This window comes from Lithobates pipiens, unplaced genomic scaffold (assembly GCF_037356315.1).
Source record: "Lithobates pipiens isolate NorthernLeopardFrog02 unplaced genomic scaffold, aLitPip1_a1.2 Scaffold_22, whole genome shotgun sequence".
In the NCBI taxonomy this organism is placed as follows: domain Eukaryota; kingdom Metazoa; phylum Chordata; class Amphibia; order Anura; family Ranidae; genus Lithobates; species Lithobates pipiens.
Window position 1 is genome coordinate 7,247,397 of NW_027507784.1, and position 11,059 is coordinate 7,258,455.

The following is an 11,059-nucleotide window of genomic DNA, read 5'->3' on the forward strand; positions in this document are numbered from 1 at the left end:
GCGCCGTCAGAAAGATTTATTTCATTTGTTTGTTCACTGGATCAGTTAGGCTGCTTTCACACTGGGGCGGTGCGGGCGTCGGCGGTAAAGCGCCGCTATTTTTAGCGGCGCTTTACCGTCGTTTTAGCGGCGGTCTGCGGGCGCTAGCGGGGTGGTTTTAACCCCCGCTAGCGGCCGAAAAAGGGTTAAACCCGCCCGCAAAGCGCCGCTGCAGCGGCGCTTTGCCGGCGGTATTGCCGCGCTGTCCCATTGATTGATTTCAATGGGTAGGAGCGGTTTTGGAGCGGTGAATACACCGCTCCTTCACCGCTCCAAACATGCGGCTAGCAGGACTTTTTTCACTGTCCTGCCAGCGCACCGCCCCAGTGTGAAAGCCCTCCGGCTTTCACACTGGAGTGAAAGGGGCTGGTTTTTTTCAGGCACTACACAGGCGCTATTTTTAGCGCTGTAACGCCTGAAAACCGCCCCAGTGTGAAAGCAGCCTTAGGATAGCAGCTGCATGGTTTAGGGAAAAGATGCCCTTTAGTTCTGTGGCACAGTTCTATTTTTGTTGATAACTAAAATTAAAAGCTAAAAAAACGGATGACTCATAATAATTTGAGAGATATGAAATATCTTCTGGTGAGAGTTCCTGACCTTACTGTCATCTTCCCCAGAGCTCTGCGGACAGCACCTTTCAGTTCATTGTTTCTCAGACTGTATATAACAGGATTTAGAAAAGGGGTAAAAAACGTATAAAGTACAGACACCAGTCGGCCCACAAGAAAATTGTCATTTTTGGGTTGAATGTAGTTGAAGAACGTAGTCACATAAAACATGAAGACCACCGTGAGGTGAGAACTGCAGGTGGAGAAGGCTTTCCGTCTGCCGTCCTTCATTTTAATTCTCAGGATGGTTTTGACGATGTAGACATATGAAAGGAAAGTGATGGAAAAGGCAACAAGGGCAAATGGCACTCCGACAAGAAAAATGAGTAAGTAATTGAGGTAAGTGTCAGAACTTGACAGTTGAATCAGCTGGAACAATTCACAGAACAGGCCCGGGATGGTGACGGAATCGGGGAAGGACAATCTTCGCGTACTAAGTGTGTGCATCAAGGAGTAGGCCCAGCTGAATATCCATATGCTGGTGACCAACTGAAAACACAGTTTAATGCTTATTTTGGTTGTGTAATGCAGAGGAAGACAGATGGCAACATATCGATCATAGGACATAATGGCCAGAAGAAAGAACTCAGTGTAGGCAAACCAGGAGAAGAAGAAGACCTGGGCAATGCACGTTGAGTACGATATCAGTATGTTTCCACTAAAGTTGCCAAAAGACAGATGAGATACAGAACAAGAAGGCATGAATGTGTCTAAAACTGAGAGGTTTCCCAGGAAGAAGTACATGGGGGTCCGCAGGTGGGAGTCGGTGTTCACCAAGAAAACGATGAGAAGGTTCCCGGCCACGGTGGCCGCATAGACCAGGTGGAAGAACAGAGATAGCGGGATCCGAGAAGCCGCGAGGTCTGACAGGCCAAGCAAAATAAATTCAGGCTGAAAAGTTTCATTTTTACTCATAACTAAATTATTTTCACAACCTCAATTTTAAAAATCTTGAAGAGAGTGCAATAGACAGAGAAGGCACGCCTTCTTTGTAATGCCTTAATGTACTTATATTATTAACACAAGTCTGGCTCCTTCACATCAATGTTTTCAGCGCCAATTACTTGACGAGTTTCATTTGGAAGCAGAATCTCTGCATTACATTTGTTTTGGCACAAGGTGAAAAAAATAAATACCACTGGGCTGTCCCTTATAAGCACTTCATTCTAAACCACCTAAAAAAAGCAGCACATTTATGGTTCAATAACATGTATATTATATTATATTATATTATATTATATTATACAGTTGTGTAAATAGACCTATTTACAAATTTAAGACATTTTTTATTATCAGTAGCCTACATGGCCAAGTGCTATAATAATACCACTAATAATAATAATAATAATAATAATAATAATAATAATACCACTAATAATAATAACAATAATAATAATCTTTATTTTATATAGCATCTTTAAAAAACATGTTTATTGAAACATATATGAGATGCATATATAATATATATATAACCAGTATAGGCTGGGCCACTGACGGGGGGGGGGGGGGGGGGGCACCGGTCCTATGCATACTAGCTCATTATGCCTTTGCCTTGCAGGGTGTTTTTTTCTTAACCACTTGCAGACCGGACCAATTTGCTGGTCAAAGACCAGACCCCTTTTTGCGATTTGGCACTGCGCCGCTTTAACTGACAATTGTGCGGTCGTGCGACGTGGCTCCCAAACAAAATTGACGTCCTTTTTTTCCCACAAATAGAGCTTTCTTTTGGTGGTATTTGATCATCCCTGCGGTTTTTATTTTTTGCGCTATAACCAAAAATAGAGCGACAATTCTGAAAAAAACTCATTATTTTTTACTTTTTGTTATAATAAATATCCCCCAAAAATATATAAAAAAACACTTTTTTCCCTCAGTTTAGGCCGATACGTATTCTTCTACATATTTTTGGTAAAAAAAATCGCAATAAGCGATTATTGATTGGTTTGCGCAAAAGTTATAGCGTTTACAAAATAGGGATAGTTTTATAGCATTTTTATTAATAATTTTTTATTATTTTATTTTTTACTAGTAATGGCGGCGATCAGCGATTTTTATTGTGACTGCGACATTGTGGGGGACCCATCGGACATTTTTGACACATTTTTGGGACCATTGTCATTTATACAGTAATCACTGCTATATATAAATGCACTGATTCCTGTGTAAATGACACTGGCAGTGAAGGGGTTAACCAGTGGGTGGCAGTGTAGGGGTTAAGTGTTCCTAGGGGTGTGTTACTAACTGTGGGGGGGTTGGGCTTTCATTTAGTGAACACTGATCTCTGCTCCAATCACATGGAGCAGAGATCAGCGTCACTAGTTGCTAGGCAGAATGGAGAAATGTTGTTTACACAGCATTTCCTCCATTCGGCCGCTCCGTGAGACGATCGCGGGGATGCCCGCGGCGATCGAGTCCGTGGGTCCCGCGTCCCGACCAGCGCGGGAGCATGCCGCCGGCGGCGCGCTCCCGATGGCAGGGCGGCATTGAATATTGGACGTACCTGTACGCCAATATGCCTGCCCGTGCCATTCTGTCGACGTACATCGGCGTGTGCTGGTCGGGAAGTGGTTAAGAGGCTTTACTTCCTCTTTAACTATATCAGCTTGTCCCTGGCAGAGATTACAGAAATTACAGAGATACTGTATTACTGTATCTGGGTAAGAGATACAAGGCTTGGGCAATTTGTTTCCTAACGAATCGAAATTCGGCCAAATTTTGCATCTTAATAAGAAAATAACGAATAACAACGAATACGAAAGAAATATAACGAATTAATTCGAATGAATTCGACATGATTCGGTAATTCTTTAAAGATCTAATGAAACAGAAGTTCAGCTCAAAGTAAATCTTATAGTCCAATCAGGTAATTAATTTTGTGCCGGAGGATGGATTACTGGCAAAGTGCATTCCTGAGAAGTGAGTGAGAAGGGTGTTGTATTGTATTTGAGCCGAGGAGAAGAGACGTTGTCATTGTGTGTGTTAAAAGATTCAATAAACAAACGACTTTCCAAACTACGAATCATTATCCCAAATGTCTATACATACATAAATAGAGAATTTCAACGAATACGAACGAATGAATTCGACACTCTACGAATAATAACGAATTATCCGAAAACGTAGTAATGTAACATAACGAATATAACAGAACAAAATGATGTATTTTACGAATGACAACAAACCGAAACTAAACAAAATTTTCCGTTGTGCACAATTCTAAGAGATACACACCGCTTTCCAGTCTTCTTGGGTGAGGTCTGGTATGTCCACCACCTATTTGTCTCAGGCCTTTTCTAGTTGTGGCAATGGTTTATATCAGAGTAGGGCATAGTAAGTAGAGACAAGTTTAGAATGAAAGCAGTGCAGGCTCTGGTTTGGAGTCACATAGCTGTATATATCACAATCCCAACTGGGCGTATGCCACATTGTGGAGCTGTAAATACCTAAAATGCCATGCTTGGGTTACCTGAAACTCTCATTGTAATTGTTAAAATGTTTTAACCACTTCAGCCCCGGACCAATAAACACCTTAAGGACCAGAGGTCTTTTTCCAATTTTGCACTGCGCTGCTTTAACTGGTAATTGCGCGGTCATGCAATATTGCACCCAAACGAAATTTGCGTCCTTTTCTTCCCACAAATAGAGCTTTCTTTTGATGGTATTTGATTGCCTCTGCGATTTTTTTTTTTTGCGATATAAATGGAAAAAGAGCGAAAATTTAGAAAAAAAAAGATATTTTCTTCTTTTTCTTATAAGAAATAATAGAAAAGAAAAGAATAAACTAAATTTTAGTCATACATTGAGGGCAAAATTTATTCAGCCACATGTCTTTAGTAAAAAAAATGTCAATAAGCGTATATTTTTTGGTTTGCGCAAAAGTTATAGCGTCTACAAACTAGAGTACATTTTCTGGAATTTACACAGCTTTTAATTTATGACTGCCTATCTCATTTCTTGAGGTGCTAAAATGGCAGGGCAGTACAAACCCCCCCAAATGACCCCATTTTGGAAAGTAGACACCCCAAGGAAATTGCTGATGGGTATGTTGAGCCCATTGAATATTTTTTTTTTTTGTCCTAAGGGATTGAATAATGACAAAAAAAAAAAAATTTTACAAAAAGTTGTCACTAAATGATATATTGCTCACACATGCCATAGTTATATGTGGAATTGCACCCCAAAATATATTCCGGTACTTCTCCCGAGTATGGGGATACCACTTGTGTGGGGCTTTTTGGGAGTCTAGTTGCGCACGGCACCCCGAAAACCAATCACCACCTTCAGGATTTCTAAGGGTGCACATTTTTGATTTCACTCCTCACTACCTATCACAGTTTCGAAGGCCATAAAATGCCAAAATAGCACAAAACCCCCCAAAATGACCCCATTTTGGAAAGAAGACACCCCAAGCTATTTACTGAGAGGCATGTTGAGTCCATGGAATATTTTATATTTTGCCACAAGTTGCGGGAATATTACAAACTTTTTTTTTTTTTGCACAAAGTTGTCACTAAATGATATATTGCTCACACATGCTATGGGCATATGTGAAATTACACCCCAAAATACATTCTGCTGCTTCTCATGAGTACGGGGATACCACATGTGTGGGACTTTTTGGGAGCCTAGCCACGTACGGGACCCCGAAATCCAAGCACCGCCTTCAGGATTTCTAAGGGCATACATTTTTTATTTTACTCCTCACTACCTATCACTACCTATCACAGTTTTGAAGGCCATAAAATGCCAAGATGGCACAAAACCCCCCCAAATGACCCCATTTTGGAAAGTAGACACCCCAAGCTATTTGCTGAGGGCCATGTTGAGACCATTGAATATTTTTTTTTTGTCCCAAGGGATTGAATAATGACAAAAAAATAAAAATAAATTTTTACAAAAAGTTGTCACTAAATGATATATTGCTCACACATGCCATGGTTATATGTGGAATTGCACCCCAAAATATATTCCGCTACTTCTCCCGAGTATGGGGATACCACATGTGTGGGACTTTTTGGGAGTCTAGTCGCGCACGGCACCCCGAAAACCAATCACCACCTTCAGGATTTCTAAGGGTGCAAATTTTTGATTTAACTCCTCACTACCTATCACAGTTTCGAAGGCCATAAAATGCCAAAATAGCACAAAACCCCCCAAAATGACCCCATTTTGGAAAGTAGACACCCCAAGCTATTTACTGAGAGGCATGTTGAGTCCATGGAATATTTTATATTTTGCCAAAAGTTGCGGGAATATTACAAACTTTTTTTTTTTTGCACAAAGTTGTCACTAAATGATATATTGCTCACACATGCTATGGGCATAAGTCAAATTACACCCCAAAATAAATTCTGCTGCTTCTCCCGAGTATGGGGATACCACATGTGGGGGACTTTTTGGGAGCCTAGCCACGTACGGGCCCCCGAAAACCAAGCACTGCCTTCTGGATTTAAATATAAAATGCTACCAAAAAAACTGTTAGCGATCGCAGGGATCAGGCCTGACTCTGCGATCGCTGCAGTCATGTGTTTAGTGTTTTGTAAGTGACAGTGATCGATCGATACTGCACTTGGGTGGGCTGGGCAGAGGGGCAAAACGCAGGTGCTAGCAGGTATCTGGGCTGATCCCGCTAACAATGCGTTTTTTGGAACCCTGAACTGCTGGGGACGCTAGTATAGATCTGATCAGATCAGATATTGATCTGTTCAGATTCTATACCACTACGGGAGGTGTATGCTTTGCGCGTGGGTGTTAGCGGTACTGGCACTAACCTAGCGCTGCCTGGGGCGATGCAGACCCTGACCCTAAAACCTAATTGATATCACCCGCCGGGTGATCAGGGGGTTAAACCTTTATTGGGTAATAAATGGTGGGTGCCCTGATGCTATAAAAAGCAAACTAACCAGAGTCACCCGTAACACTTATATGGAGATCAGCGGTGAAAGGGTTAACTAGGGGCAATCAGGGGGTTCAAATTTTTATTAGGAAGTATATGGGGGTCCCTGGCGCTATATAAAAACCTGACGGGGAACCTAAATAACTAACTGGCTAACCAGCGTCACCAGTGACACTTATACTGTGATCGCTGGTGAAAGGGTTAACTAGGGGCAATCAGGGGGTTAAAACCATTATTGGGTAGTATATCGGGGTACCTAGCGCTATAAAAACCTGGCGGTGAACCTAAAAAAATAACTAGCTATCTAGCGACAGTAGCGACACTGATGCAGCGATCAGAAAAATGATCGCTTAGTGACACTGGCAAAAGGGGGTGAAAGGGTTAACAAGGGGCAATCAGGATGTTAAAACCATTATTGGGTAGTATATCGGGGTACCTAGCGCTATAAAAACCTGGCGGTGAACCTAAAAAAATAACTAGCTATCTAGCGACAGTAGCGACACTGATGCAGCGATCAGAAAAATGATCGCTTAGTGACACTGGCAAAAGGGGGTGAAAGGGTTAACTAGGGGCAATCAGGATGTTAAAACCATTATTGGGTAGTATATCGGGGTACCTAGCGCTATAAAAACCTGGCGGTGAACCTAAAAAAATAACTAGCTATCTAGCGACAGTAGCGACACTGATGCAGCGATCAGAAAAATGATCGCTTAGTGACACTGGCAAAAGGGGGTGAAAGGGTTAACTAGGGGCAATCAGGATGTTAAAACCATTATTGGGTAGTATATCGGGGTACCTAGCGCTATAAAAACCTGGCGGTGAACCTAAAAAAATAACTAGCTATCTAGCGACAGTAGCGACACTGATGCAGCGATCAGAAAAATGATCGCTTAGTGACACTGGCAAAAGGGGGTGAAAGGGTTAACTAGGGGCAATCAGGATGTTAAAACCATTATTGGGTAGTATATCGGGGTACCTAGCGCTATAAAAACTTGGCGGTGAACCTAAAAAAATAACTAGCTACCTAGCGACAGTAGCGACACTGATGCAGCGATAAGAAAAATGATCGCTTAGTGACAGTGGCAAAAGGGGGTGAAAGGGTTAATTAGGGGCAATCAGGATGTTAAAACCATTATTGGGTAGTATATCGGGGTACTTAGCGCTATAAAAACCTGACGGTGAACCTAAAAAAATAACTAGCTACCTAGCGACAGTAGCGACACTGATGCAGCGATCAGAAAAATGATCGCTTAGTGACAGTGGCAAAAGGGGGTGAAAGGGTTAACTAGGGACAATCAGGATGTTAAAACCATTATTGGGTAGTATATCGGGGTACCTAGCGATATAAAAACCTGGCGGTGAACCTAAAAAAATAACTAGCTACCTAGCGACACTAGCGACACTGATGCAGCGATCAGAAAAATGATCGCTTAGTGACACTGGCAAAAGGGGGTGAAAGGGTTAACTCTAGGGACAATCAGGGGGTTAAATCTTTATTGGGGGGTGATAGGGGGCTACCCTGGACCTAACACTAACTGCCCTGACAGTTTTTACTTTTACAACTGACACTGAATGCATTGATCAGTAAAGAAATGATCAATGCAATCAGTGACACTGTGACTGGGGGGGAGGGGGGGGGCGATTGGGGGGGGATCGGGGGGGGGGAAGGCAGGCACCCGCTGGAAGGCAGGCACATACATGTACGTGCTTGTGCCTGCCTGTGCCATTGTGATGACGTACAATGGCAATACGGCGGTCCTTAAGTGGTTAAATACCTTGCGATCATAATATAGCACCTTTTAAAGGCAGCTTCTCAAAGCGCTTTACAAAGAAAACACAAGGAATACACAGTATAACATAAAGGAAAAAGGAACAATTAAGTGAAAGCTTGTCTAATGTCTTTTAGATTTGATTTGAATGAGTTTAGCGATTATGACTCTCTGATGTCCTTTGGAAAAGAATTCAAGAGTTTTGGAGCATAGCAGGATAAGGCTCTGTGTCCCGTCAAGTGTAGGTGATTAGGGGAGGACACACAGAAGACCAGAATTTGACGAGGGGAGGTTACGAGGAAGGGGGGATAAAGCCCCGTACACACGATCGGAAATCGGATGAGAGCTTTTGGTCGGAAATTCCGACCGTGTGTACGCTCCACCGGACTTTTGCTGGCGGAATTCCCGCCAGCAAAAAGATTGATAGCGGGTTTTCTATTTTATCAACTGAAAACGCTCTGATCGGAAATTCCGATCGTCTGTAGCAATTCTGATGCGCAAAATTCCTACGCATGCTCGGAAATAATTCGACGCATGCTCGGAAGCATTGAACTTCATTTACTCGGCTCGTCGTAGTGTTGTACAACACAGAGTTCTTGACGGTCGAAAGTTCAGAGAACTTTTGTGTGACCCGTGTGTATGCAAAGCCAAGCTTGAGCGGATTTCCTTTGGAAAAACCATTCAAGATTTTTCAGTCCAATTGCGTGTACGGGGCATTCGTTGATAAACAGAGAGATAATGGGGTACCAAGCCATGAAGAACTTTTAGGTGAGCAAGAAGATCTTAAAATATATGTGAAACCTGATGGGAAGCCAGCGCAGGGACCAGACCTAGTCAGGATTCTAGCTGCAGAATCTTGAACATATTGAAGTGGATTAATAGTGGATTTAGGTACAGAAGTGAGTAGATCATTGCAGTCGTCAAGTCAAGTCAGGAGAACACAAATGTATGGATCAGATTATCAGACCCAGTGTATGAGAGCATAGGATGCAGCCGAGCAATGTGGAAACATTTCTATATGTGGATCAAAGGTTAAATTAGCATTATTGAGCAAGTACCTGATGTAGATGCTACCTGTTGGCATCAGTACCTGATGTAGATGCTACCTGTTGGCCTCAGTACCTGATGTAGATGCTACCTGTTGGCCTCAGTACCTGATGTAGATGCTACCTGTTGGCCTCAGTACCTGATGTAGATGCTACCTGTTGGCCTCAGTACCTGATGTAGATGCTACCTGTTGGCCTCAGTACCTGATGTAGATGCTACCTGTTGGCATCATCCTATACAAGAGGTCATCATGGAAGAAATAAAGGAAGCACACAGATCGTATGCCACTGATGCCTCTTGTATAAAAGCGTTCAGCTCTTCCCTAAGATCTCCAGCAATATCCCTCCTGAGATCTCCAGCAATATCCCTCCTGAGATCTCCAAATAAATTCCTCCTGAGATCTCCAGCAATATCCCTCCTGAGATCTCCAAATAAATTCCTCCTGAGATCTCATTACACTGTGGAGATTTCACTGTGGCCTCAGAAAAAAAACTTATACAAGATGATTAGGTTTAAAGTTTATTTGGTGTCAACTTTTACTATATTATTATATTACATTTTTCTTTAATTTTAATCCTTTATTTATTTCAGAGATGGCAATACATATATTGTCTTAACCACTTCAGCCCCGGAAAGATTCACCCCTTTCCTGACCAGAGCATTTTTTTGCGAATTCGGTACTGCGTCAATTTTACTGACAATTGCGCGGTCGTGCCTCATTGTACCCAAAAAATATTGACGTCCTTTTTGTTCCCCACAAATAGAGCTTTCTTTTGGTGGTATTTGATCACCTCTGCGGTTTTTATTTTTTTGCACTATAAACATAAAAAGAGCAACAATTTTTTTACTTTTTTCTATAATAAATAGCCACAAAAAATATATAAAAAAACGAATTTCTACCTCAGTTTAGGCCGATATGTATTCTTCTACATATTTTTGGTAAAAAAAAAATTGCAATAAGTGTATATTGATTGGTTTGTGCAAAAGTTATAGCGTCTACAAAATAGGAAATAGATTTATGGCATTTGTATTATATATATATATATATATATATATATATATATATATATATATATATATATATATATATATATATATATATATATATATATATATATATATATATATATATTTTTTTTTTTTTTTACTAGTAATGGCAGTGATCTGCAATTTTTATCGGAACTGTGGCATTATGGTGGATGCATCAGACACTTTTGACACTATTTTGGAACCATTGACATTTATACAGTGATCAGAGCTAAAAATAGCCACTGATTACTGTATAAATGACACTGGCAGGGAAGGGGTTAAACACTAGGGGGCGATCAAGGGGTTAAGTGTGTTCCCTGGATGTGTTCTAACTGTAGGGGGGACTCACTACAACATGACAGAGATCACTGCTACAGATGACAGGGAGCAGTAGATCCAGGGAACAGGGACATGCCTTGTATACATAGGCATCTCCCCGTTTTGCCTCTCCTCGCCGCAATCGTGGGCCGCCAGCAAACATTGAGTTTGCGGGGGGCGGAGCCGGCGCGCAAGGAGCATGGACGCGTGAGGTCTGAGCTCCTCGCCATACGGGACATCCAGCACCTTTTACAGCGACAACAGACACAGACGAACGGCAGATCCTCACTTTGGAAGGCCCAGGGAAGTGCCCGGTCATGTCGAGGAGGAGGAGGGAGCGCTCTCAGCCCGGG

The 11,059-nt window shown here is 42.0% G+C and overlaps 1 protein-coding gene across 1 annotated transcript; it reads right to left on the reverse strand.

The window, feature by feature from the left end:
- Positions 1–587: 587 nt before the first annotated feature.
- On the reverse strand, positions 588–9,629 carry LOC143925279 (olfactory receptor 1496-like). Its single transcript, XM_077449866.1, has 2 exons — positions 9,563–9,629; positions 588–1,822 (listed from the first exon to the last, which is right to left on the reverse strand). Exon 2 carries the CDS (start codon positions 1,560–1,562, stop codon positions 588–590), a length of 975 nt encoding a protein of 324 aa, XP_077305992.1. The 5' UTR covers positions 1,563–1,822; positions 9,563–9,629.
- Positions 9,630–11,059: the final 1,430 nt, after the last annotated feature.

Coding starts and splice junctions, on each gene's coding strand:
- LOC143925279 (XM_077449866.1), bottom strand. CDS start 1,562: ATGAGTAAAAATGAAACTTTTCAGCCTGAATTTATTTTGCTTGGCCTG.